This window comes from Schistocerca americana, chromosome 6, assembly GCF_021461395.2.
Source record: "Schistocerca americana isolate TAMUIC-IGC-003095 chromosome 6, iqSchAmer2.1, whole genome shotgun sequence".
Lineage (NCBI taxonomy): Eukaryota > Metazoa > Arthropoda > Insecta > Orthoptera > Acrididae > Schistocerca > Schistocerca americana.
Genome location: NC_060124.1, coordinates 488,473,100 through 488,500,108, shown reverse-complemented (window position 1 = coordinate 488,500,108; position 27,009 = coordinate 488,473,100). Strand labels below are relative to the sequence as shown.

Below are 27,009 nucleotides of genomic sequence, written 5' to 3'. Positions count from 1 at the left end.
TGTTCAGCGTCTGTTGTCATGCATACTTGACAAGGACTCTAAACGCTGGAACAATAATCTAAAATTCGCCCACTATCGCCTTGCATACCATTTCAATTGCAGATGATCAGCCCTCTTTCAGATCCTTTCCAACAGTTTTACGACTTTTGTTCGCCTTTCTCAAAACTGATTTTAAGTGCACAGCACATTTTATATCACTTTCTAGTATTAGCCCTCAATATTTATAGGATGTGGCCTGCTGAAGATGTTCGCCACTTATAATCCGATTTATATCGGGTTCTTTCTCTTTGCGATAAGAGTTATCTCGTATTTATCTACATATAAAGAGGGCTGTCACTCACTACACTAAGAGGAACTTTTTTCCAAGCATTTCTGCATTTCTCTAAGACTGCCGAACATCCATACTTCTCAGTAAACAGCAGCATTGTCAGTCAACAATCCGATGCATCGTTTGTACATGTTAGCCATGATGGGTCCCGAACACGTTAGACATTATGGATCCTGTTACGCTTCCTTGAGGCCATTCGATGTTATGCTATGTGATCAAAAGTGTATGGTCATAATAGTGTTCTGTGTAGTTGTGAGTGCATTACGTCGGAGATACTGAATTCGATCGTGGTCAAATTGCTGGTGCTCTATGACGCGTGCTTCCATCACCAATGTAGCCGAAGTTTTCCAGGAGTTACCGTGTAGAAGACGTTTCATTTATTTGTTTCGACTTTTGGATACAGAACACTTGCACCACATACCGGTATAACGAAAAAAACAACATCCACTAAGTCTCAAAGCGGATGAAAGTGTGTGTTAAGTGATTGTGGCAGACGGTCATCGGAGAGGCTTGAGTCGAAAATTAACAGGACGACGGCAGCAAAAATCACTACTGTTCCGGCGTAACGAGTAGAGAAGGCGGTGAGACGACATCAGTCAACAGCCCGCCGACCGGGACCGTCACGACGACAGGAGCGCTCTCTACCCGAGTGACGTGTGATCCATAGCAATTGCTTACATGGACCTTGTATACAGCAAAGGACTTTGGTTGTTCGCATGTCGCCCGTCAATTGCGACACTGTTGTAAATTCAAAGTTAAGAGTTGTCAGTCTTCTTCTTTGCAAGAAAAACTATAAATGTGTTTTGCTTGAATTGTTGTATAGCACTCCGAGAACGCATCATCCTTTAGGCACGCTATACGAGACAAGTGTGCAGGACCCCACAACTACAGAATTGAATATCACACTCGCACCTAAACAAGACGAAGGAAGCACCATAAGCTGGGAATTGCAAGGTGAGCTGGATTCACAAAACCAATACAAATTCCCATAACAGGAAAACATAGTGTCGGAGGCATAGCACCTAGACTGTGGAGAAATTGAAGGAAGCCATTTGGTCGGATGATCTTGTTTCACACTGTTTACAGTTTTGATCGAGTTTGCATCCCAAGAGTGAAACATGGCGGGGGTTCGGCGATGATTTGGGCAGCCAAATCATGGTATTCCCATGGTCCTCAAGGTTATTCCGCAAGAACACTTTCCTGCCAAGGATTATGTGCCCATTTTGGCTAATCAGGTCAATCCCCCGGCACGATGTTTGTTCCTGAACGTTTTTACGGTTTTTTTCAAAATTTTTCCTCAACCCCTTTTTTTTCCGAAACGTCTGGATGGCACTGACGAAACTAGCCGCGATGCTCACACCCAAGTTACTCGCCTTTCTCTCGTGAGATATTGGAATATCCGTGATAAGAGTAGGTGGTGTCTGTTCGCAATTTCAGCGCTACTTAATTTCTCCTTGTGGACTGCACGTAGCCAACGCTTAACTGACCACTCCCCCTGGTTTTGGGTGTGGTATTCCACTTTGCAACAGGCAAATGCCAGGGGGAGCAACATGTATGATCCACCACATTCGCACGCCTGCAAGCGAGGAAGGGATAGCCGGCTGGGGTGGCCGAGCGGTTCTAGGCGCTACAGTCTGGAACCGCGCATCCGCTACGGTCGCAGGTTCGAATCCTGCCTCGGGCATGGATGTGTGTAATGTCCTTAGGTTAGTTAGGTTTAAGTAGTTCTAAGTTGTAGGGGACTGATGACCTCAGCAGCTAAGTCCCATAGTGCTCAGAGCCATTTGAAACATTTGAGGAGGGGATAAACTAATGACGCCAATTTTATGTTTCCTTCCCCCTCTTCCTACTCCCTACCCCCCCCCCCCCCTTACACCCCTCCCCCCCCCCCCCCCCGCCGGCTATGGATGCCGCATCGCAGAGGTTGTCGTCAGAGGGCGTTTCATACCAAACAGTTTTAGCGTGGCGCCACACGGTATTACCGTGTAATCTGACGGTGTAAAGCGTGCTAGTAAGGCCTCTTTCCTACAGCCACGAAATTCTGTTGGTGGGGGCTGGCTTCCCGCTATCTTTAAGTTGGCCACTTACGTTACTGGTGATTACAACAAAATCGTCTGTACTTCGGCCATCGTCAGTCATTTTACTGTGCAAACAGCAAAAGTCATCTACTACTTTTTGCAGCTCATTTCATAATATAGTTCCCTCAGCATCACCTGATATATTTCGATTACATTTCACCGCCGGCCGGTGTGGACGAGCGGTTCTAGGCGCTTCAGTCTGGAACCGCGCGACCGCTACGGTCGCAGGTTCGAATCCTGACCAGAAGTTAAGTCCCAGAGTGCTCGGAGCCATTTAAACCATTTTGTAGGTTCGCCATTCAGTAAATAAACTTATAAGATACGATAAAGTCATAACATGCCCAGTATTGCCTCGAGCGGCCCTAAAGTTCTCGGGAACCGAGACTGATTTTCCCCGAAATCGGCTTGTAACAGTCTTCCAGTCTTCTGTAAATAATTCGTGTCAGTAATTTGCAACTTTGACTTGTTAAAACTGATGGGTCGGTAATATTCATACCTGTCAACATAGACCCATTTCGGTGTTGGAGAAACTACTGTCTTCTTTGAAGTTTGAGGGTATTTCCCTTCTAATACAATTTGCACATTAAGTGAAAACTCTATTCTAGGGCTCTTGTTTCGAATTGGGTCTTTCAGTACTCTGTCAAATTTTTCTCACAATATCATGTATCCTATCTTATCTCTATCTACTCCCTCTATAATATTGCTTTCAATTTCATTTTCCTTGTAAGGACCCTCTATATACTGCTTCTGCCTTCCCTCTTTCCCTTTTTGTTTAGTACTAGTTTTCCGTCTGAGCACATGTTACTCATACAGATGAGTTGCTTCTCTTTTCTCCAAAGCACTCTTTAATTTTTCGATAGACTTTGTCTATTTTCCCATAGTTACAGGTGCTTCTATAGCCTTGGATTTGCCCCCTAGCAGTTTACGTTTAGACGTTGTGAACTTCCCTGTTAACCTGATATTTTAGACACTAGTATTCCCTACCGCGTAGTTGATTCGCTGCATTTTTATAATTCCTTCTTTCATCAATTACATTCAGTATCTCCGACAATAGTCAAATATTTCTAGTAGGTTTCACCTTTATAACCACATGATCCTGTGCTGTCTTCACTATTCCGCTTCTCAGAGCCATCCATTCAACATATGCTACATACCATTGCACAGTTTCAGTCAGTCGTTGCCTAATATTACCTTTGAAACGTTCAACAACCTGTGATTTTTCAACTTATTCAGGTCCAATCTCAATAATTTCCTACCCTTTTTTTCTATCTCTTCAACTTTAATCCATTGCTCATAACCAATAAATGATAATCGGAGTCCGCATCTGCCACTGGACATGGCTTACAATTTAAAGTCTGGTTCTGAAATCTCTGTGTTACTACTACGTAATTAATCTGAAATCTTCCAGTGTCTCCGGACCTCTTTGATATATACAACCCTATTTCACGATTCTTAAACCAAGCGTTATCGATGATTAAATTATGCTCTGCTCAAAATTCTCGGGTAAGGAATTCTAGGCTCTTATCACAATTAAATTTTCCTCTCCCTAACTACCTGAGAAGTTTATTTTCTCTCGTCATAGATTCATTCAATCTTTTCATCATCTAGGGAACCAGTAGGCATATGAACTTGTACTGCTGTGGTGGCTGTTGGCTTTGTGTCTATCTTGGATACGATAGTGTGTTCACTGTGGCGTTCATAGCATTCCTATTTTCTTATTCATTATTAGACCCACACTGGCACTATCCCTGTTTGATTTTATGTATATAACACAATACTCACCTGACCAGAAGTCCATTCAGCATGTCACTGAGCTTCACTAATTCCCATTATGTCAAAACTTCAACCTATATATTTTCCTTTTAAAATTTTCTAAACTACCTATCCAGTCGAGGGATCTAACATCATCCTAAGTAGTCTCCGCCTGGAGATCCAAATGGGGGACTGTTTTACCTCCAGAATATTTTACCGAAGAGGATGCCATATTCATTTTATCCTACAGTAGAGCTCAATGGCTTGAGGAAAAGTAATGGGTGTAGTTTACCAGCATAGCATTAGTTGACGTTACAAGGCCAGATCAGTCAAACATCTAGATTGTTTCTCCTGCATTTACTGAAAAGGTTGCTGCTCCTCTTCAGCAAGCACATGTTCGTCTAGCTTCCTCACACATACTCCACCATAGCAGTTGCACCTATGGTATGGCTGTCCATATCACTGAGGCAACCAAGTCGTCCCATCTTGACATGGTTCCTGTATCTTGGGGAGATTTTGGCATATCAGAATCAAAATTCTGAAAAATCCGGACAATTTACCAAAGAAATTCCGGGGAAGTTTTGCACTTTTATTAGTTCTTTTGCTGTCCATCCCGTCGTTTTCTTCAACTTATTTAAATATAAAATCACATGAATTGCGTCTATGACCCTGTTTTAAGTTTATCCTGCTTTCTTTCCGGTGTGTATGTTACACATTATTTTAATTTTGTTGTAACTCATTTTCAGACTATCTTAATTCTTTCATTCCTGTTGCAGTTAAATTACGTTAAAGGTAAAGTGTGCAATCTCAGGTTGTTCCATTAACTCACACTCCTTCTTCATTTTCCTGGTTCATATATCTAAAAACTATCTAAAAGCTTTGTCTACAGGCGATGACAACAATGTGGATGACACGCAATCTCCAGTGTTCTTTCTTTTGCAAATATCTCGCCATCCCGGTCAAGCATATGCTCAGTAAACTTCTTTCTGTAGACTAAAGTAAGCTGGGTCATTGCCTTGCTTCTCGAGAGCGTTCAGTGCAGATAATTCATTAGCTTTTGGGGGCTTGTATTGGTGCTATGTCACGAAGGAACGCAATTACACTACTGTTCTGGATTTGGGGTAATTACTTTTCACCACAAGCATTCTGTAAAAAAAATTGTTATGCATTACTTTTCCTCCATCTTTAATCATCTCTACCGAAACAACATCAGTGCCTTTGTTTCTGACTCGTCTGTGATTAGTACATGAAAATTACAAAAATCTCTGAATTATTGTACAATTTTCTCTTTTGTTGGTTATTGCACCACTTACGAAGATGCTTAAAGATTTTTCTTTTTGTATTCTCCACACTATCCTAGTTTTCAGTCGTTTGCCTTATTAAATTATTGTTCTACAAAGTCAAGTCTCCTCCAAAACACTGCCGAATTTTGTTGATTTAATTCGGCGAATTTTATCATGATCTTCTTACCATTGCCTGAAATTTTCGTCTTCTCTTCAATAGCTGCCTTATTCCAACACACATCTCATTTTCTCTAAGTTTCGTCGTACATGCTACATCTTCTTCTGTTTGCCTAAGTACCTTTGTTACGACATGGTCGTCTTTACGTGCTTCCACATAATATTCACTATCTAAACTAGAGAAACTGTTGCTCAATACATCTGGTACACCACCCTTCTCTTAAATGAATTTTCATAATCTATATTTTTCACTTCTTCCGTTATGAGTGTGTGTCTTTCTCCCTTTCTGCCTGTCTTGATTGTTTCTTTTGCTCGTCGATGGTCATTTGTAACCGTCAGATCCTGCACAGTTTCTTTAAAAATACATATCTTTATGAAATATGGTTGGATAAAATCTAGTATGTTCCCCTTTTAATTCAGCTTCATTTATATCAAGTCGAAATTCTATTTTTTTCTCTTCTGAGACAACACTATAGGAACAAATATGCTGCTTCTCTCGGCATATCCTTTTATTTCCGCTGCCACGCCAAAAGTTTCGACTGAAGAAGTCTAATTTGTTTTCAGTACCACTTTTGCACTAAAATCATCCGTTATCTTCAAGCAGTACGATTTTCTTGATTTTCTATAAATCATTTCTGACGTCCTCTACGTTCTCATCAGTATAATTCGTTTATTTGTAAAACAATTTTTGATGATGTGTTCTGACTTCCTTCGAAATCTTTGGTATTGGTATCTATTTTCTTGTTTACAACAAAGCCACATACCATTATTTTATTTGGATTTGACATTTGATTTTCTTTTCTTTTGCATTGGCTATGCAAATCCTAACTGTATCCCATCCGATGGTACTTATGTCCTTTTCCAATTCCCCTAACCCGCCTCCAGTTCCTAAGCTTCTATAACAAAAAGTAGAGAAGTAATTGGGTTATATATATATATATATATATATATATATATATATATATATATATATATATATATATCCGAAGATTATGTACCTCTCTTGTACTTCCGTTCTTACTGTTCCCATTTGGTTAGTATATAGTGTACACCGAGTGACGTAAAGGCATAGAAAAGTCCTGGATGCGATGTGTGTCGTCGACTGGTGACTCCTACGCATTTCGTTTGGCTTTATTCAGTCGTGGTCGAAATGGATTCCTCACGCCTTACCTTCAAATATGCAGCGAAGTGTATCACAGTAGAGCATTGATGGACCTGTTTCTCTGCCGAGATAACGTGATTTTATTTCGTTAAACACTTGTCGTCGTCCTGTTCGGCGGTTTATGCGCGTCAAATCATTGTTTCTACGATACTCAAGAGCGACTCTAGAATTACTGACCTCCGTACCCCAAATTCTTGTGTAATGTCCGAAGTACTACGACCCATAAATCTTACGCCGATTGCCATTCCATTTTCAAATTCGGTTGATTCGTGACGAGCCGCTATGCTCACTGAACACCTACTGTAACCGAACTATGGGATGTCGCCCCTACACTCTCGCCATGAACAGTCCGCTCCTCATATGCAGGGTCCATGGATTCATGAGGTTGTCTCCATACCCTTACATGTCCACCCGCTCGATACAATTTGAAACGAGACTCGTCCGACTAGGCAACATGTTTGCAGTCATCAACAGTCCAACGTTGGTGTTGACGGGCCCAGGCGAGGCATGAAGCTTTGTGTCGTGCAGTCATCAAAGGTACACGAGTGGCCTTCGGCCCCGAAAGCCCATATCGATGATGTTTCATTGAATAGTTCGCACGCTGACACTTGTTGATGGCCCAGCTTTGAAATCTAGCGTAGACTCTGAGCACTATGGGACTTAACATCTATGGTCATCAGTCCCCTAGAACTTAGAACAACTTAAACCTAACTACCCTAAGGGCAGCACACAACACCCAGTCATCACGAGGCAGAAAAAATCCCTGACCCCCTTTGAAATCTGCATCAGTTTGCGGAAGCGTTGCACTTCTGTCACGTTCAACTATTCTCTTCCGTCGCCGTTTGTCGCTGCAGGATCTTTCTCCGGCCACGGCGTTGTCGGAGATTTTATGTTTCACCGGATTCCTGATAAATGTCGGTACACTCGTGAAATGGTCGTACGGATAAATCCCAACTTCGACGCTACCTCGGAGATGCTGTGTCCCATTGCTCGTGCGCCGACTATGACACCACGTTCAAACTCGCTTAAATCTAATAACCTGCTATTTTAGCAGCAGTGATCGATCTAACAACTGCGCCAGACTCTTGTGTTATATGGGAGTTGCCGACCGCAGTGCCATACTCTGCCTGTTTACATATCTCTGTATTTGTATTCGCATGCCTATAACAGTTTCTTCTTCAGTGTATTTATATAGTTAAATTTTGTGCTGGGATATGTTTGCGCAAGAGGCCATAGTTCTAGAATTATTAAAGAAAAACGCACAAAAGTGACTTCCAAACGCGTTTTTCTTGAATAGCTCGAAAATCGTTGCCTCCAGCGAAAACGTATCACAGCAAAAAAATTTAACTACATTAAATTTCCTACAAAAAGGCCCTATTCATTGTTTCTGTAGGACTAATAGTTTGTACGTAGCGAACGAGAGAATATGAAACTCTTGTGCGTGGTTTATATAAGCCATTGCGGGTAGCATAAAAGCGATCGGAAGAGTCAGCTGAATCACAGTATACAGAGTGGTCCTCTGATCGTGACTGGACCAAATATTTCACTAAATAAGCGTAAAACGATAAAACTACAAAAATCGAAATTTATCTAGCTTGAAGGGGAAACCATATGGCGCTTTGATTGGCCCGCTAGATGGCGCTGCCATACGTCAAACGGTTATAAACTGCGTTTTTTAAAAAGAGAAACCCACACTTTTTATTACATATTCGTGTAGTACGGAAAGAAATATGAATGTTTTAGTTGGACCACTTCCTTCACTTTATGATAGATGGCGCTGTAATAGTCACAAACATGTGGCTCACAATTTTAGACGAACAGTTCGTAACAGATAGTTTTTTTAAATTAAAATACAGAACGTAGGTACGTTTGAACATTTTACCTTTGTGAACTTATCATTTCTGAAAACGCATGCTGTTACAGCGTGATTACCTGTAAATACCACATTAATGCAATAAATGCACAAAATAATGTCCGTCAGCGTCAATGCATTTGGCAATATGTGTAACGACATTCCTCTCAACAGCGAGTAGTTCGCCTTCCGCCATGTTCGCACATGCATTGACAATGCGCTGACGCATGTTGTCAGGCGTTGTCGGTGGACCACGATAGCAAATATCCTTCAACTTTCCCCACAGAAAGAAATGCGGGGACGTCAGATCCGGTGAACATGCGTGCCATTGTATGGTGCTTCAACGACCAATCCACCTGTCATGAAATACGCTATTCAATACCGCTTCAACCGCACGCGAGCTATGTGCCGGACATCCATCATGTTGCAAGTACATCGCCATTCTGTCATGCAGTGAAAGATCTTGTAGTAGCATCGGTAGAACATTACGTAGGAAATCAACATACATTGCACCATTTAGATTACCATCGATAAAATGGGGGCCAATTATCCTTCCTCCCATCATGCCGCACCATATATTAACCCGCCAAGGTCGCTGATGGTGGTGGTGGTGGTTAGTGTTTAACGTCCCGTCGACAACGAGGTCATTAGAGACGGAGCTCATGCTCGGGTTAGGGAAGGAAATCGGCCGTGCCCTTTCAAAGGAACCATCCCGGCATTTGCCTGAAGCGATTTAGGGAAATCACGGAAAACCTAAATCAGGATGGCTGGAGACGGGATTGAACCGTCGTCCTTCCGAATGCGAGTCCAGTGTGCTAAGGTCGCTGATGTTCCACTTGTCGCAGCCATCGTGGATTTTTCGTTGCCCAGTAGTGCATATTATACCGGTTTACGCTACCGCTGTTGGTGAATGACGCTTCGTCGCTAAATAGAACGCGGCAAACAATCTGCGATCGTCCCGTAATTTCTCTTGTGCCCAGTGGCAGAACTGTATACGACGTTCAAAGTCGTCGCCATGGAATTCCTGGTGCATAGAAATATGGTACGGGTACAATCGATGTTGATGTAGCATTCTCAACACCGACGTTTTTGAGGTTCCCGATTCTGGCCCAAATTGTCTGCTACTGATGTGCGGATTAGCCGCGACAGCAGCTATAACACCTACTTGGGCATCATCATTTGTTGCAGGTCGTGGATCTACATCTACATCTACATTGATACTCCGCAAGCCACCCAACGGTGTGTGGCGGAGGGCACTTTACGTGCCACTGTCATTACCTCCCTTTCCTGTTCCAGTCGCGTATGGTTCGCGGGAAGAACGACTGTCTGAAAGCCTCCGTGCGCGCTCTAATCTCTCTAATTTTACATTCGTGATCTCCTCGGGAAGTATAAGTAGGGGGAAGCAATATATTCGATACCTCATCCAGAAACGCACCCTCTCGAAACCTGGCGAGCAAGCTACACCGCGATGCAGAGCGCCTCTCTTGCAGAGTCTGCCACTTGAGTTTATTAAACATCTCCGTAACGCTATCACGGTTACCAAATAACCCAGTGACGAAACGCGCCGCTCTTCTTTGGATCTTCTCTATCTCCTCCGTCAACCCGACCTGGTACGGATCCCACACTGATGAGCAATACTCAAGTATAGGTCGAATGAGTGTTTTGTAGGCCACCTCCTTTGTTGATGGACTACATTTTCTAAGCACTCTCCCAATGAATCTCAACCTGGTACCCGCCTTACCAACAATTAGTTTTATATGATCATTCCACTTCAAATCGTTCCGTACGCATACTCCCAGATATTTTACAGAAGTAACTGCTACCAGTGTTTGTTCCGCTATCATATAATCATACAATAAAGGATCCTTCTTTCTATGTATTCGCAATACATTACATTTGTCTATGTTAAGGGTCAGTTGCCACTCCCTGCACCAAGTGCCTATCCGCTGCAGATCTTCCTGTATTTCGCTACAATCTTCTAATGCAGCAACTTCTCTGTATACTACAGCATCATCCGCGAAAAGCCGCATGGAACTTCCGACACTATCTACTAAGTCATTTATATATATTGTGAAAAGCAATGGTCCCATAACACTCCCCTGTGGCACGCCAGAGGTTACTTTAACGTCTGTAGACGTCTCTCCATTGACAACAACATGCTGTGTTCTGTTTGCTAAAAACTCTTCAATCCAGCCACACAGCTGGTCTGATATTCCGTAGGCTCTTACTTTGTTTATCAGGCGACAGTGCGGAACTGTATCGAACGCCTTCCGGAAGTCAAGAAAAATAGCATCTACCTGGGAGCCTGTATCTAATATTTTCTGGGTCTCATGAACAAATAAGGCGAGTTGGGTCTCACACGATCGCTGTTTCCGGAATCCATGTTGATTCCTACATAGTAGATTCTGGGTTTCCAGAAATGACATGATACGCGAGCAAAAAACATGTTCTAAAATTCTACAAGAGATCGACGTAAGAGATATAGGTCTATAGTTTTGCGCATCTGCCCGACGACCCTTCTTGAAGACTGGGACTATCTGTGCTCTTTTCCAATCATTTGGAACCCTCCGTTCCTCTAGAGACTTGCGGTACACGGCTGTTAGAAGGGGGGCAAGTTCTTTCGCGTACTCTGTGTAGAATCGAATTGGTATCCCGTCAGGTCCAGTGGACTTTCCTCTATTGAGTGATTCCAGTTGCTTTTCTATTCCTTGGACACTTATTTCGATGTCAGCCATTTTTTCGTTTGTGCGAGGATTTAGAGAAGGAACTGCAGTGCGGTCTTCCTCTGTGAAACAGCTTTGGAAAAAGGTGTTTAGTATTTCAGCTTTACGCGTGTCATCCTCTGTTTCAATGCCATCATCATCCCGTAGTGTCTGGATATGCTGTTTCGAGCCACTTACTGATTTAACGTAAGACCAGAACTTCCTAGGATTTTCTGTCAAGTCGGTACATAGAATTTTACTTTCGAATTCAATGAACGCTTCACGCATAGCCCTCCTTACGCTAACTTTGACATCGTTTAGCTTCTGTTTGTCTGAGAGGTTTTGGCTGCGTTTAAACTTGGAGTGGAGCTCTCTTTGCTTTCGCAGTAGTTTCCTAACTTTGTTGTTGTACCACGGTGGGTTTTTCCCGTCCTTCACAGTTTTACTCGGCACGTACCTGTCTAAAACGCATTTTACGATTGCCTTGAACTTTTTCCATAAACACTCAACATTGTCAGTGTCGGAACAGAAATTTTAGTTTTGATCTGTTAGGTAGTCTGAAATCTGCCTTCTATTACTCTTGCTAAACAGATAAACCTTCCTCCCTTTTTTTATATTCCTATTAACTTCCATATTCAGGGATGCTGCAACGGCCTTATGATCACTGATTCCCTGCTCTGTACATACAGATTCGAAAAGTTCGGGTCTGTTTGTTATCAGTAGGTCCAATATGTTATCTCCACGAGTCGGTTCTCTGTTTAATTGCTCGAGGTAATTTTCGGATAGTGCACTCAGTATAATGTCACTCGATGCTCTGTCCCTACCACCCGTCCTAAACATCTGAGTGTCCCAGTCTATATCTGGTAAATTGAAATCTCCACCTAAGACTATAACATGCTGAGAAAATTTATGTGAAATGTATTCCAAATTTTCTCTCAGTTGTTCTGCCACTAATGCTGCTGAGTCGGGAGGTCGGTAAAAGGAGCCAATTATTAACCTAGTTCGGTTGTTTAGTGTAACCTCCACCCATAATAATTCACAGGAACTATCCACTTCTACTTCACTACAGGATAAACTACTACTAACAGCGATGAACACTCCACCACCGGTTGCATGCAATCTATCCTTTCTAAACACCGTCTGTACCTTTGTAAAAATTTCGGCAGAATTTATCTCTGGCTTAAGCCAGCTTTCTGTACCTATAACGATTTCAGCTTCGGTGCTTTCTATCAGCGCTTGAAGTTCCGGTACTTTACCAACGCAGCTTCGACAGTTGACAATTAGAATACCGATTGCTGCTTGTTCCCCGCATGTCCTGACTTTGCCCCGCACCCGTTGAGGCTGTTGCCCTTTCTGTACTTGCCCAAGGCCATCTAACCTAAAAAACCGCCCAGCCCACGCCACACAACCCCTGCTACCCGTGTAGCCGCTTGTTGCGTGTAGTGGACTCCTGACCTATCCAGCGGAACCCGAAACCCCACCACCCTATGGCGCAAGTCGAGGAATCTGCAGCCCACACGGTCGCAGAACCGTCTCAGCCTCTGATTCAGACCCTCCACTCGGCTCTGTACCAAAGGTCCGCAGTCAGTCCTGTCGACGATGCTGCAGATGGTGAGCTCTGCTTTCATCCCGCTAGCGAGACTGGCAGTCTTCACCAAATCAGATAGCCGCCGGAAGCCAGAGAGGATTTCCTCCGATCCATAGCGACACACATCATTGGTGCCGACATGAGCGACCACCTGCAGATGGGTGCACCCTGTACCCTTCATGGCATCCGGAAGGACCCTTTCCACATCTGGAATGACTCCCCCCGGTATGCACACGGAGTGCACATTGGTTTTCTTCCCCTCTCTTGCTGCCATTTCCCTAAGGGGCCCCATTACGCGCCTGACGTTGGAGCTCCCAACTACCAGTAAGCCCACCCTCTGCGACTGCCCGGATCTTGCAGACTGAGGGGCAACCTCTGGAACAGGACAAGCAGCCATGTCAGGCCGAAGATCAGTATCAGCCTGAGACAGAGCCTGAAACCGGTTCGTCAGACAAACTGGAGAGGCTTTCCGTTCAGCCCTCCGGAATGTCTTTCGCCCCCTGCCACACCTTGAAACGACCTCCCACTCTACCACAGGTGAGGGATCAGCCTCAATGCGGGCAGTATCCCGGGCAACCACAGTCGTAGTCCGATCAGGGGATGCGTGGGACGAGCTGGCCGTCCCCGACAAACCCCCATCCCGACCCCCACAGTGATGCCCATTGGCAACAGCCTCAAGCTGTGTGACCGAAGCCAACACTGCCTGAAGCTGGGAGCGAAGGGATGCCAACTCAGCCTGCATCCGAACACAGCAGTTGCAGTCCCTATCCATGCTAAAAACTGTTTTGCTAAGAATGTCTGAACTATCTACAGAGAGCGCAAACAAATCGACAAAATTTAAACGGTTATTAAAATACAAGATTGCCTAGTAAATGCAGTAATGCTGCTACTTGCGCACTGCTGACACTGCTCGGCGGCGGAAGGAGACTAAGCGAAATTACACTGTTCAGGTACTAAAACACGATGCTACACTCTCAAATACTATAAAACGCCCGAAATTTATGAATTAAACAATGCAAGTACCAAAAACACGCAAAGAAATTAGGAATTAAACTATGTAACAAATGAGTGAGCTAGGAGTATACGACTTGCTGCTGCAGCTGCTTATCCAACGGCGGCAGGGAGCACACTGACTGCGACCAACCGACACTGGCCGTTCAAAACAAAACAGTAGACAAACGACTACGCGAATTTACACTATTCAGGTACTAAAACGCGATGCTACAACTCTCAAATACTATAATACGCCCGAAATTTATGAATTACACAATACAAGTACCAAAAACACGCAAAGAAATTAAGAATTAAACTATGTAACAAATGAGTGAGCTAGGAGTATACGACTTGCTGCTCAGCTGCTTATCCAACGGCGGCAGGGAGCACACTGACTGCGACCAACCGACACTGGCCGTTCAAAACAAAACAGTAGACAAACGACTACGCGAATTTACACTATTCAGGTACTAAAACGCGATGCTACAACTCTCAAATACTATAATACGCTCGAAATTTATGAATTAATGCAAGTACCAAAAACACGCAAAGAAATTAAGAATTAAACTATGTAACAAATGAGTGAGCTAGGAGTATACGACTTGCTGCTGCAGCTGCTTATCCAACGGCGGCAGGGAGCACACTGACTGCGACCAACCGACACTGGCCGTTCAAAACAAAACAGTAGACAAACGACTACGCGAATTTACACTATTCAGGTACTAAAACGCGATGCTACAACTCTCAAATACTATAATACGCCCGAAATTTATGAATTAAACAATGCAAGTACCAAAAACACGCAAAGAAATTAAGAATTAAACTATGTAACAAATGAGTGAGCTAGGAGTATACGACTTGCTGCTGCAGCTGCTTATCCAACGGCGGCAGGGAGCACACTGACTGCGACCAACCGACACTGGCCGTACAAAACAAAACAGTAGACAAACGACTACGCGAATTTACACTACTCAGGTACTAAAACGCGATGCTACAACTCTCAAATACTATAATACGCCCGAAATTTATGAATTACACAATGCAAGTACCAAAAACACGCAAAGAAATTAAGAACTAAACTATGTAACAAATGAGTGAGCTAGGAGTATACGACTTGCTGCTCAGCTGCTTATCCAACGGCGGCAGGGAGCACACGTTTTACATGTGGCTGAACACTTCCTGTTTCCTTAACTATCGTAACTATCCGATGAACGGTTCGGACACTTGGATGATGTCGCCCAGGATACCGAGCAGCATACATAACACACGCCCGTTGGTCATTTTGATCACATTAGCCTTACATCAACGCAATATCAACCTTTTCCACAATTAAACGGTCCATTTTAACACGCACTGGCGGCATGTTACGTGATACCACGCACTTATGCGTGTGTGACTATTGCAGCGCCATCTATCACAAAGCGAAAAAAGTGGTCCAACTAAAACATTCATATTTCTTTACGTACTACATGAATATGTAATAAAAATGGGGGTTCCTATTTTTTAAAAAATCAGTTGATATCCGTTTGGCCTATGGCAGCGCCATCTAGCGGGCCAACCGTAGCGCCATCTGGTTGCCCCCTTCAAGCTAGACGAGTTTCGTACTTTCTAGTTTTTTAATTTGATGCTTATTTCGTGAGATATTTGGTCCGGTCACTAACAATGGACCACCCTGTATACTGCTCGTGTTTGCTCACGTGGGCACATGTTTTCCGGCGGTTTCAGAAATTTTGCACCACTCTGCAGTGTAAGAAGTTTTCTCTAGATCGATTAGTAACTTAGCAGACTGATTAGACAAAGACATCAAACACTGGACCACCCAAGGAACAGCTTTACCCAACTTGCGGAATCAGAACCGCATACTGACTCTGGCTCTCGTATAACGAGGCGCCTCTTCCGCTCACCTGCTGGGCGGCCGCGTCGTCCGTTCCGGGGGCCATCCAGACGTCTGCGCGGATGTCCGGGATGCGCAGGCGCGTCCTGGCGGGCGACAAGATCCGCGTGATGAGCGACCGCACCGCCGCCGACGCCCGTGGCTGCCGCGGGAACATCACCTTGCTCTGCACTTGCTGCGACAAGCAGAACATCGATGCGTCACCATCTCTCTTCTCGCAATCAACTGCAAGAACTGAGCTATCCAGGCATGACTCTCGCGACAGCCCCACAGCCTCACTTCTTTCAGCAGCTGTCTTACACTTTCCAAATTTCCACCTTAAGACATTTGTGGATTTAAAGAAATAGGAAAAATAGCTCGATCAGTAAAAGCACTGCTCGCAGGAAAACAAGGTGCCCAGTTCGAGTCCCTCTCCGGCAAACAGGATGCAACCCTTCTACTATTTTTTAAATTAAATCTGAATACTTAACTGGAATAACTTCAGCATCAGTCCCTGGGAAATATTTCCCTCATATACAATATTTTAACCCATAAATACAAGGGTCACTCCAAAAGAAATGCACACTATTACTGTAAAAATACAGCTTTCATTCTGCATGTGTGAAAGTTTTACAGTGTATAGATACATCCTTCCCGCTAGTTTTAGAACTCAGTTCAACTTGTTCCCGTGAGTGGCGCCGCCACAGCATGTCTTCAAGGTGGCTGCTACACTTGACGTTCGTCAGAAGCAACGTGCTGTCATGGAATTCCTGTGCTGTAAAAACGAGACAGTGGGAAACATCCACAAGAGGTTGAAAAAAGTGTATGGAGATGCTGCTGTCGATCGCAGTACAGTTAGTCAGTGGGCAAGCAGGTTACGTGATGAAAGCGGGCTCAGCAATATTGCCTCGCAGCAGCAGGCCTCGTACTGCACACACTACAGACAACGTGCAGAGAGTTAACGAATTGGTGACTGCTGGCAGACGCATCACAGTGAACGAATTGTCACGCTACGTTGGGATAGGGGAAGGAAGTGTTTGCAGAATACTGAAAGTGTTGGCGTTAAAAAAGGTTTGTGCCAGGTGGGTTCCCAGGATGTTGACAGTGGCTCACAAAGAAACAAGGAAAACGGTATGCAGTGAACTTTTGGAACAGTACGAGAGTGGTGGATATGAATTTCTTGGAAGAATTGTTACAAGTGATGAAACATGGCTCCATCATTTTTCACCAGAGATGAAGAGGCAATCAATGGAGTGGCATCATGCAAATTCACCCAAGAAAAAAATTCAAAACCACACCTTCTGCTGGAAAAGTTATGGCTACAATGTTTTTCGATTCCGAAGGACTCTAGCTTGTGGACATCATGCCAAGTGGAACCGCCATAAATTCTGATGCATATGTGACGCTACTGAAGAAACTTCAAGCTCGATTGAGTCGTGTTCGACCACATCGGCAAAACCATGTTTTGCTGTTGCACGACACTGCACGGCCACATGTCAGTCAAAAACCCAACCATGGAAGCGATCACAAAACTTGGATGGACAACACTGAAACACCCGCCTTACAGTCCTGACCTGGCTCCATGTGGCTATCACCTCTTTGGGAAACTGAAAGACTTTCTTCGTGGAATAAGGTTTGAAGATGATAACTCCCTTGTGCACGCTGCCAAGCAGTGGCTCCAGCACGTTGGTCCAGAATTTTACCGTGCGGGTATACAGACGCTGGTTCCAAGATGGCGTAAGGCAGTTGAGAGAGGTGGAAATTATGTTGAGGAATGAAAATATTGTTCCTAAAGGATGTATGTACACACTGTAAAACTTTCAAACAAGTAGAATAAAAGATAGATTAAAAAAATAGTGTGCATTTCCTTTGGAGTGACCCTCGCAAATATTAATGAGATCTGACTTGTTTTTGCGAGACACTCGGAGGTACGAAAGACTTTCGCAGAGCATCGGTGGATATAGGGTACACTGAACGTATGGTTAAACAAAGCAAAATTCCTTTCGATGTATTCATAGCTCACTAATATGATAATCTTCCGTTACAGAGGGTACGTTCGTATTCTGCGCCGTGCGCGGGAATGCATGTGGGGGCGCCAGCTTCGCTCAATGGAAGCGCCATCTAAGGGCGAGGGTTAGCGCCAGGGCGGCCTCTCTCTCTCTTGTGCTTCCGCCGTGCTAGGTGAAGGTTCGGCTCACAGACGTAAGAGAGAAACGTGTCATTATAGGACGACAAAGCATATGATCGGACTCGACATGGAGTTGTGCTCTTCAGTTAATGTCTTCTCGCGCTTTTGTAATTCAAGTGCTCGGCTCGCCACCTTTGTAACTACATGTGTGTTAGAAGGAAGGTCAGCGTTGGCCGTAATTTTGATGATTTATTGACAGCAAATCGATTTTCGATCACATAATGATCATCTTCTGTGCTTGAAGATAAATATTTTCACATAGCGATCAGTGAATAAGAAACAAAAGACCACAAATACACCTGAGTATAAACCAACTGTTGGCAAGAACATACCTTTAGCGTACAAATTAAAGCTCATAGGCACCGGTGTCAAGTTATTATCAGTAAGAAAAGCTATGAAACGATCACAATAACTGAAGCCGCTCTTTACATTCACCTACACAGCCGAACTCGGTGTGACAGGGGCTTGGTACACCCTCTATGTGACATGTGTCACGTGAAGACTTAACATTACTTTATTTGGCAAGAGATTACCACAAAATACCAAAGTGAACTTGCAAATCATTAATTGAATATTTAAAATTTAAAATTGTACATTAAAAACGCTTAGCAAAAAGGAAGGGAGAAATGCTCATCTTGCCAACATACACTGGCGTGTTGTTTTCAAACAACTTAAAAAACATGGAAGAATAAAAATCAACAGGTAAAATTATATGGTGTCAGATTACAGGACTAGTAAAGAAGAAAAATATACAAATAACATGACATCAAATATAACAGAACTTGTTATTGCACAGTAACCACCATCTGGCGTAGGAAGTCAGAGGTACAAAGTTCTTAATTTACGTGAAATATTACGTTGAAACCAAGACGTCAAATACATAAATAGTGGTAATTGTACAACATATGTCACGATTTAACAGGTCAAAATGTCGTGCAACACATTATGTGTTATAAAAAAATTTTTAGGGTGCAGACTAACAATTTTTTATCGTATTTAACGACTTGATGATACGCACATTTCATTTGTCCCGTTGGGACATGTTAACGCATTATAATTATTTCTGAGGCTTAATTACAAAAAATCATCGTAACTATGAAAGCAGTATGATTTAAAAGCACAGTGTGGATGTAGAGAACACTTGCATGTAATTATTTATGTTCCTAATTTGCCACTACATTTTAATTGCTTTTGTAAGTAAGTGCGCAACAATGTGCGTAATCCGGCTCTAATTTGTCTACAGTGCGATGTATATTTTGGGAATAATTTGTACTGTCACCTTTCCTAACTTATGTCGTTTTTTCTGGATGTACTATGTATATTACTACCTATCCACAACTTGCAGTTTAGGTTAATTGTTAAGGCCTACTTTGGATATATGGGTATTTTCAAAATCAGCTTTTATGTTATAAGGGATCCCACTGCTGCTATAAGACATGTAATAAAGTTATCTTCTTCATATGAGTATTCAAAACCATTTGCTTGACAGTTTCATTTCCGTTGTATCAACTGTAAATGTATGTATGATGGGTTCTGACCCAGTGCTTGTGCAAAAGTGTAAAACCAGAGAGCGATGTATTTTTTGGGAGAAAGCTTTTATACTTTAAAGAAAACCCAAGTTCTGTTTGCATCATACGAGAAATTTTTTCTCTAAATAATAGGTGTGATAGTGGAGGTTTCTACTGGGCTAGCGTATTTCGTACACTTGTGTCTCTATCCCACATATCATTAATTCTCTGCAATTTGTAACGGTAGTTTTTACTCACGAGTGCGTTAAACGATCTCTACATCCACAATGTCCTTTTAAATCATCCCGCTTTCATAATTACGATGATTTTTTTAATTAAGCTTCAGAAATAGCTATAATGTGTTAACATGCCCCAACGGGACGAATGAGATGTGTGTATCATCACGTCGTTAAATACAACAATAAATTGTTAGTGTGCACCCTAAAAATTTTTGTAACACGTAATGTGTTTCATGACATTTTTACCTGTTAAATGGTGACATATATTGTACAATTACCACTATTTATGTATTTGACTTCTTGGTTTCAACGTAATATTTTACGTAAATGGGAACTTTGTACCTCTGACGTCCTACGCCAGATGGCGGTTACTGTGCTATAACAAATTTGTTATATTCGATGTCTTGTTATTTATACATGTTTCTTCTTTACTGGTAATATATAATTTTACGTGTTGAATTTTATTCTTGCATGTTTTTAAGTTGTTTGAAAATAACACGCCAATGTGTGTTGGCAAGATGTGCATTTGCCCCTTCCTTTTTGCTATACGTTTTTAATATACAATTTTAAATTTTAAATGTTGAATTAATGATTTGCTAGTGCACTTTGGTATTTTGTGGTAGTCTCTTGCCCAATAAAGTAATGTTAAGTCTTCACGTGACACATGTCACTTAGAGGGTTTTCCAAGCCCCTGTCACACCGAGGTCTGCTGTATAAGTGCCTGGTAGACGTGTATTTAATAAATGACATTCAGATGTACAAACGTTCTCCTGAGACTTACTGCACCTCCTTAATAAACATTTACATGACAGTTACAAGAAGAAAAATTATTATTGTAACACTGTCCTGATTCACCTAAGTGACTGTCCCGATATATCCTTACTGGCAAAGGTAAACAGGGACATGTGGTACGTAATCTTTATTACGCTCTGTATGTATCAGATAACAAAAGTAATGTACCCTGTGATTTGAACATTAAATATTATGGTAAAGAATGAACTAGAAACTGAAAATAAAACCAGTATTTTAAATTTTCTAGCTTTTGTCACGATTCACCTGTGCTTACCATGTATTATCCAACATTAGACATTTAATTCACAGATATGTCCTTTCCAACAGACATAATTAAGTTACTTTATTAGTTTCCGAAGGCTTAGTCAGTCGCTGCTTGCTGCCATTCAATCTAATCCTACACACATTCGCAAATATGTTAGTAGTGCAAAACTATTTGGGGACAGTTTAAGAAGATATACATAAACAAGAATTTTTATCGCGGATCTCTCTCCCATTGCAAAGCTCCAGGTGACTAGGAAAACATCAGGTGACACTTGTATTAAATAAAGATAACAGAACGGATCCGAAAAATTACAGGCTAATATCCTTAATATCCATTTGCTGCATATTTCTCAAACATATTCCAAGTTCAAACATACTAAACTTCCTTGAGACAGAAAGTCTTCTCTCCTTACATCAGTAAGGACTTAGAAAGCAGTGCTCGTGAAAAACTCAGCTTACCCTTTCCTCAGACGATACCCTGCAAGACGTGGATGAAGGGCAACAGGCAGGTTCCATATTTCCAGAATTCCGGAAACCGATTGACACAGTGCCTCATAGTGGACTGGAATAGCTCCTCTGATATGTGATTGTCTCCAAGACACCTTAAATAATAGATCCCAGTACGTTGTTATCGGCGGTAGTGTCCGTAAGAGCCAAGGTTATCGTCAAGGGATGTTCAAGGGAAATGTGATAGCACCGCTGTTGTTCTTTACATACATAAAAGAGTTGACGGATAGGGTGTGCAGTAATCTGCGATTTTCTGATGATGACGCCGTAGTGTGCGGGGAAGTGTCGTCGTTGAGTGAATGTAGGAAGATACAAGATGACTTATTGTTAGACGGAATTTATAATTGGTGTGAAGAATGGTAGCTTGCTCTAAATGTAGAAAAATGGAAGTTAATGCAGATAAGCAGGTGAAACAGTCTTCAAATTTTAGAACACAGTATTGGGGGTATGCTGTTTGATACAGTCCTGTCGATTGAGTAGCTAAGGGTAACACTAAATCGATGCTGAAATGGAATGAGCATTTAAGATTGGTAGTAGGGAACGGGAAGGGTCGATGTTGTAACTGACAATCCGAACGTTTTTACAACGCAACTTTTATTTACGTGAGTCTACATGGAAATGACTGAATAAAGTCACAATCACAAAGACAGTAAGAATATCCTACTAGAGGCAACAAAAGATAACTTCTAAATTTCCCACAAGAGTCCGTTGTAACACACATACACTCAATTCCAAGTCCTATTCCGATGTCGAAGACGTAGTCTTCCATAGAGACGTCCTTGAGGCCGGTATTCGGCGTGAGCTGACGTCCGGTGCTGGTTCTAGCCTTTAAATAGTATTGGTCAGCCAATCAGATGTTGGTGTAGTGATACTTCCTGCAGGCCATCTCGAACTCCCTCTGCAGGAAGTAGTACGTGGAATGTCTGTTTCCAAAAAAGCCATTGTTTACCATTGCTTACGCCTGTGGGCATAGGCAACCTGGGTCCTGTGTCGTGTTAGATGTGTTGCCGGCCAGCAGGGGCTACCTTGGCGTCGGCGTAACAGTCGACTTCGGTTTATTGGGAGAATTCAAGGAAAGTGTAGCTCATCTGTAAAGGGCGTCGCGTACAGAACACTAGTGCGACCCGTTGTTGATTAATGTTCGAGTGTTTTGAACCCTCACAAAATCGAATTAAAGGAAGACATCGAAGCTATTCTAGGCTCAATTTGTTATTGGCACGTTCCATCAGCACATTAGTATTACGGAACTGAACTAAAATGGGAATTCCTGCAGGGAAGAAGTTCTTTTCGCGGAACACTACTAATAAAATTTATAGAACCGGCATTTTCGGCTGACTGCAAAACGATTGTACTGCACATTTCGTAAAAGGACCGCGAAAACAAGAGAAGAGAAATTAGAGCTCATACAGAAGAATACAGACTGCCGATTTGCATTTGCGAGTGGAACAAGAAACACACTGACTAGTAGTGGTACAATATACTCTCCATCATGCGCCCCATTGTGACTTGCGTAGTACGTATATAGATGTTTAAGACAACAAAAATATCAGGGTGGTATACGGATAGGAGCGGGTAAGCTAAGATGAAGACGATAACATCCGTGCCACAAATGAAACAATGTTCAGGAGAAGACGTGAATGAAGTCGCCGAGTATTTGCAAAGTGCCAAGATATTTCGAAGAGTATTCCCATGATGCCGTCATATGTTAGTCGTCAATGGCTCCAAAGTGCTGGTCCGTTTTCCGTAACAATTTTAGTTCCGTATGATGCAACATCGTTTTAACTGTTCGGCCAATTGTGAGTAAAAATTTTGATTATTGCTAGAAATCAGCCTTTCTCATAGGAAGCCACAGAGATCATGTTTATAGTCATTCGAATTTAGCTTTAATAGCAGGTATACAAAAAACGCCTTATTACACTGGGTTGCGAGATAGCGCGTAAATCTGAACACACAGGCAGCCAGTATCACGTTCCCCTTACGTTGCAGAATTTGGCGTCTCGGTAACCGCCTTTTTCTATGCACCTGGACGAATTCTGTTAAGTTTAGCTGTTACCCGATTGTGAACTCTGGATGTTGTCCTGGAAACCATTCCTAATAATGAAGACAGAATGATGATTCAGCAGTGCAGCTGCATTGAACATGTTAGCAGTGGAAGGTGGAGGAAACCGTTGAGTGCACTTGATGATAAGGCAAAGACAGACCCAAAAGTCAAAACTAGACGTAATTATGATGAAGGTATTTTGTTTCTTAATGGTCATTACATAGGTGACATATCTTTCATGTCAGTAATACCTGAACCCAAGTTGGTCTCTGAACTCAATGTCTAACCCTATCATTTCAGTTGTAATCTTGCATATTACTCCTTCACTGCTGCAAATGGTAACTGTCAAGTGTCTCTACCAAGCATCTCACTGATTGTGCCGGCCGGTGTGGCCGAGCGTTGCTAGGCGCTCCAGTCTGGAACCGCGCGATCGCTACGGTCGCAGGTTCTAATCCTGCCTCGGACATGGATGTGTGTAATGTCCTTAGGTTAGTTAGGTTTAAGTAGTACTAAGTTCTAGGGGACTGATGACCTCAGATGTTAAGTCCCATAGTTCTCAGAGCCATTTGAACTATTTTCAATGATTCTAAGTAAATTCCATCTATTCTAAATCTACATCCATACTCCACAAGCCACCTGATGGTGTGTGGCGGAGGGTACCTTGACTACCTCTATCGGTTCTCCCTTCTATTCCAGTCTCGTATTGTTCGTGGAAAGAAAGATTGTCGGTATGCCTCTGCGTGGGCTCTAATCTCTCTGATTTTATCCTCATGGTCTCTTCGAGAGACGTAGGAGGGAGCAATATACTGCTTGACTCCTCGGTGAAGGTATCTTCTCGAAACTTCAACAAAAGCCCGTACCGAGCTACTGAGCGTCTCTCCTGCAGAGTTTTCCACTGGAGTTTATCTATCATCTCCGTAACGCTTTCGCGATTACTAAATGATCCTGTAACGAAGCATGCTGCTCTCCGTTGAATCTTCTCTATCTCTTCTATCAACCCTATCTGGTACGGATTGCTTATTCTTGTAGTAGCATATCTCCCATCTCATCTTCATCTTCAAAATTTTCCGTTCGTTTGATACTGTGATATGTTCGTTTCCATACAATTTCATTTCCAGGTGCTTCGATTCTTAGAAGTGCAGTCCAAGTTTTGTTTAAGTTGTAAATGTTGCTTCTTTCCTTGCTTTTTATCCCTGAAAACCGATAACTGTGCCAAATACACCACCTGATAAAAAAGTGAAACGCCCAGATGGTAGTGTGTATAAGGGGTGTGAACAGCGTCAGACGTTGAGTAATTACTGTGTAGCACACGGAGATGCGGCGTTCTCCTGTAAGACAGTATTACAAGCGCCTGACAAGCCTTACAGTGGGTCTCCATTTGGACAGCTGGCCGAAACGTACAGTGTCCAGATTTGTGTGGCTTTCGGATTTCGCAGATGCCTGATGCTTGGCTGCACAGGAACGTGGAGGCAAGCATAATCGTCGTCAAGGTTCCTGTTGACCATATCTGGCCAGCATAAGGGAAGATCGACGTACTGTGCACCATTCACGTCGTAGCTCCACCGCACCTGCCATCCCGGGAATAAATAATCAACTCCCAGCAACGTACTGAGTCATTCTGCTCCGTAAGTCGGAAACTAGCAGCAGCACGGCAGGCGAGGTGCCGTCCCATGCGGAGGATGCCGTTAACGTCACAACAGAAAAGGCTGCGTTTGGAGCGGTGCAGTGGCCAGGGAGCATTAACTACTACTAAGCAGCCTCACGTTGTCCTCAGGAAAGGAAATTATAATCAACATAATTATAGAAAGAACAATGTATTCTAATTTCAACAGAACCTTCAATAAATGAACCGTACTTCGGCATTATCCCGGATGATCATAGCGGGCGCAGTGGCATCGTGGGGAGAGAGGACCCATTCATCCAATGCTTTGGAGAGGCATGGCAGTGTTATTCCTGGCGCCATGGTGATTTCAGGTCACGGTTTAGAGTGAATGGGGGAACGCTTACAGCACAACGATACGTCACGAACATCCTGCATCCTCACGTGTTACCTCTAATACAACAGTAATGGTGACCCATTTTTCAGCTGGGCAGCGCTCGTCCACACATGGCACGAGTCTGTATAATGTTGAGCTACTCCAGCGGTTAGCAAGATTTCCAAATCTGTCCCCTGTAGAACCTGTGTGGAACCAGATCGAACGTCAACTTCATCCCGACTCCAGTATCCAGGATATCAAGGACTAGTGGCAATATTTGTAAGCCAGCTTGCCTGAGGAGAAACTTCAAGGCTTCTCAATTGAACCAGAGCATATATCCACGTCATAGGAGGTACAAAGTGTACTGATAAATGGGCTCATACGGTCAGGTTCTTAGTATGGTGGACTCGATATTTCAGCTACTGAAATAACATTACACACCGTCTCCACCTCTAAAGTTTTACTTAGTTTCCTGTTCCCCTTCTGGGCGGTTGAAAAAACATTGTTTTTTGTCGGGCGGTTTACACTACTGGCCATTAAAACAGCAACACCACGAAGATGACGTGCTACAGGCGCGAAATTTAACCGACAGGAAGATGGTTCAAATGGCTCTGAGCACTATGGGACTTAACATCTATGGTCATCAGTCCCCTAGAACTTAGAACTACTTAAACCTAACCTAAGGACAGCACACAACACCCAGACATCACGAGGCAGAGAAAATCCCTGACCCCGCCGGGAATCGAACCCGGAAACCCGGGCGTGGGAAGCGAGAACGCAACGGCACGACCACGAGATGCAGGCGACAGGAAGAAGATGCTGTGATATGCAAATGATTAGCTTTTCAGAGCATTCACAAAAGGTTGGCGCCGGTGGCGACATGTACAACGTGCTGACATGAGGAATGTTCCCAACCGATTTCTCATACAGAAATAGCAGTTGACTGGCGTTACCTGGTGAACCGTTGTTGTGATGCCTCATGTAAGGAGGAGAAATGCGTACCATCACGCATCCGACTTTGATAAAGGTCGGATTGTAGCCTACTGCGATTGCGGCTTATCGTATCGCGACATTGTTGCTTGCGTTGGTCGAGATCCAATGACTGTTAGCAGAATATGGGATCATTGGGTTCAGGAGGGTAATACGGAACGCCGTGCTGGATCTCAATGGCCTCGTATCACTAGCAGTCGAAGTGACAGGCATCCCTATCAGCATGGCTGTAACGGATCGTGCTACGACTTCTCGATCCCCGAGTCAACCGATGGGGACGTTTGCAAGACAACAACCATCTGCACGAACAGTTCGACGACGTTTGCAAAAGCATGGACTATCAGCTCAGAGAACATGGCTGCGGTTACCCTTGACGCTGCATCACAGACAGGAGCGCCTGCGATGGTGTACTCAACGACGAACCTGGGTGCACGAATGACAAAATGTCATTTTTTCGAATGAATCCAGGTTCTGTTTACAGCATCATGATGGTCGCATCCGTGTTTGGCGACAACGCTGTGAACGCACATTGGAAGCGTGTATTCGTCATCGGTATACTGGCGTAACACCCAGCGTGATGGTATGGGGTGCCATTGGTTACACGTCTCGGTCACCTCTTCTCGCATTGACGGCGCTTTGAACAGTGGACGTTACATTTCAGATGTGTTACGACCCGTGGCTCTACCCTTCATTCGATCCCTGCTAAACCCTACATT

The 27,009-nt window shown here is 43.3% G+C and overlaps 1 protein-coding gene across 1 annotated transcript in view; it reads right to left on the bottom strand.

Moving 5' to 3' along the window:
• The window catches only part of LOC124620241 (testis-specific serine/threonine-protein kinase 4-like), a 132,820-nt gene that overhangs the window by 17,217 nt on the left and 88,594 nt on the right, over window positions 1–27,009 (bottom strand). The window contains exon 7 of the mRNA XM_047146909.1: window positions 15,820–15,984. Within this exon, the coding sequence (XP_047002865.1) occupies window positions 15,820–15,984 (165 nt within the window). The remainder of the gene's footprint in view (window positions 1–15,819; window positions 15,985–27,009) is intronic.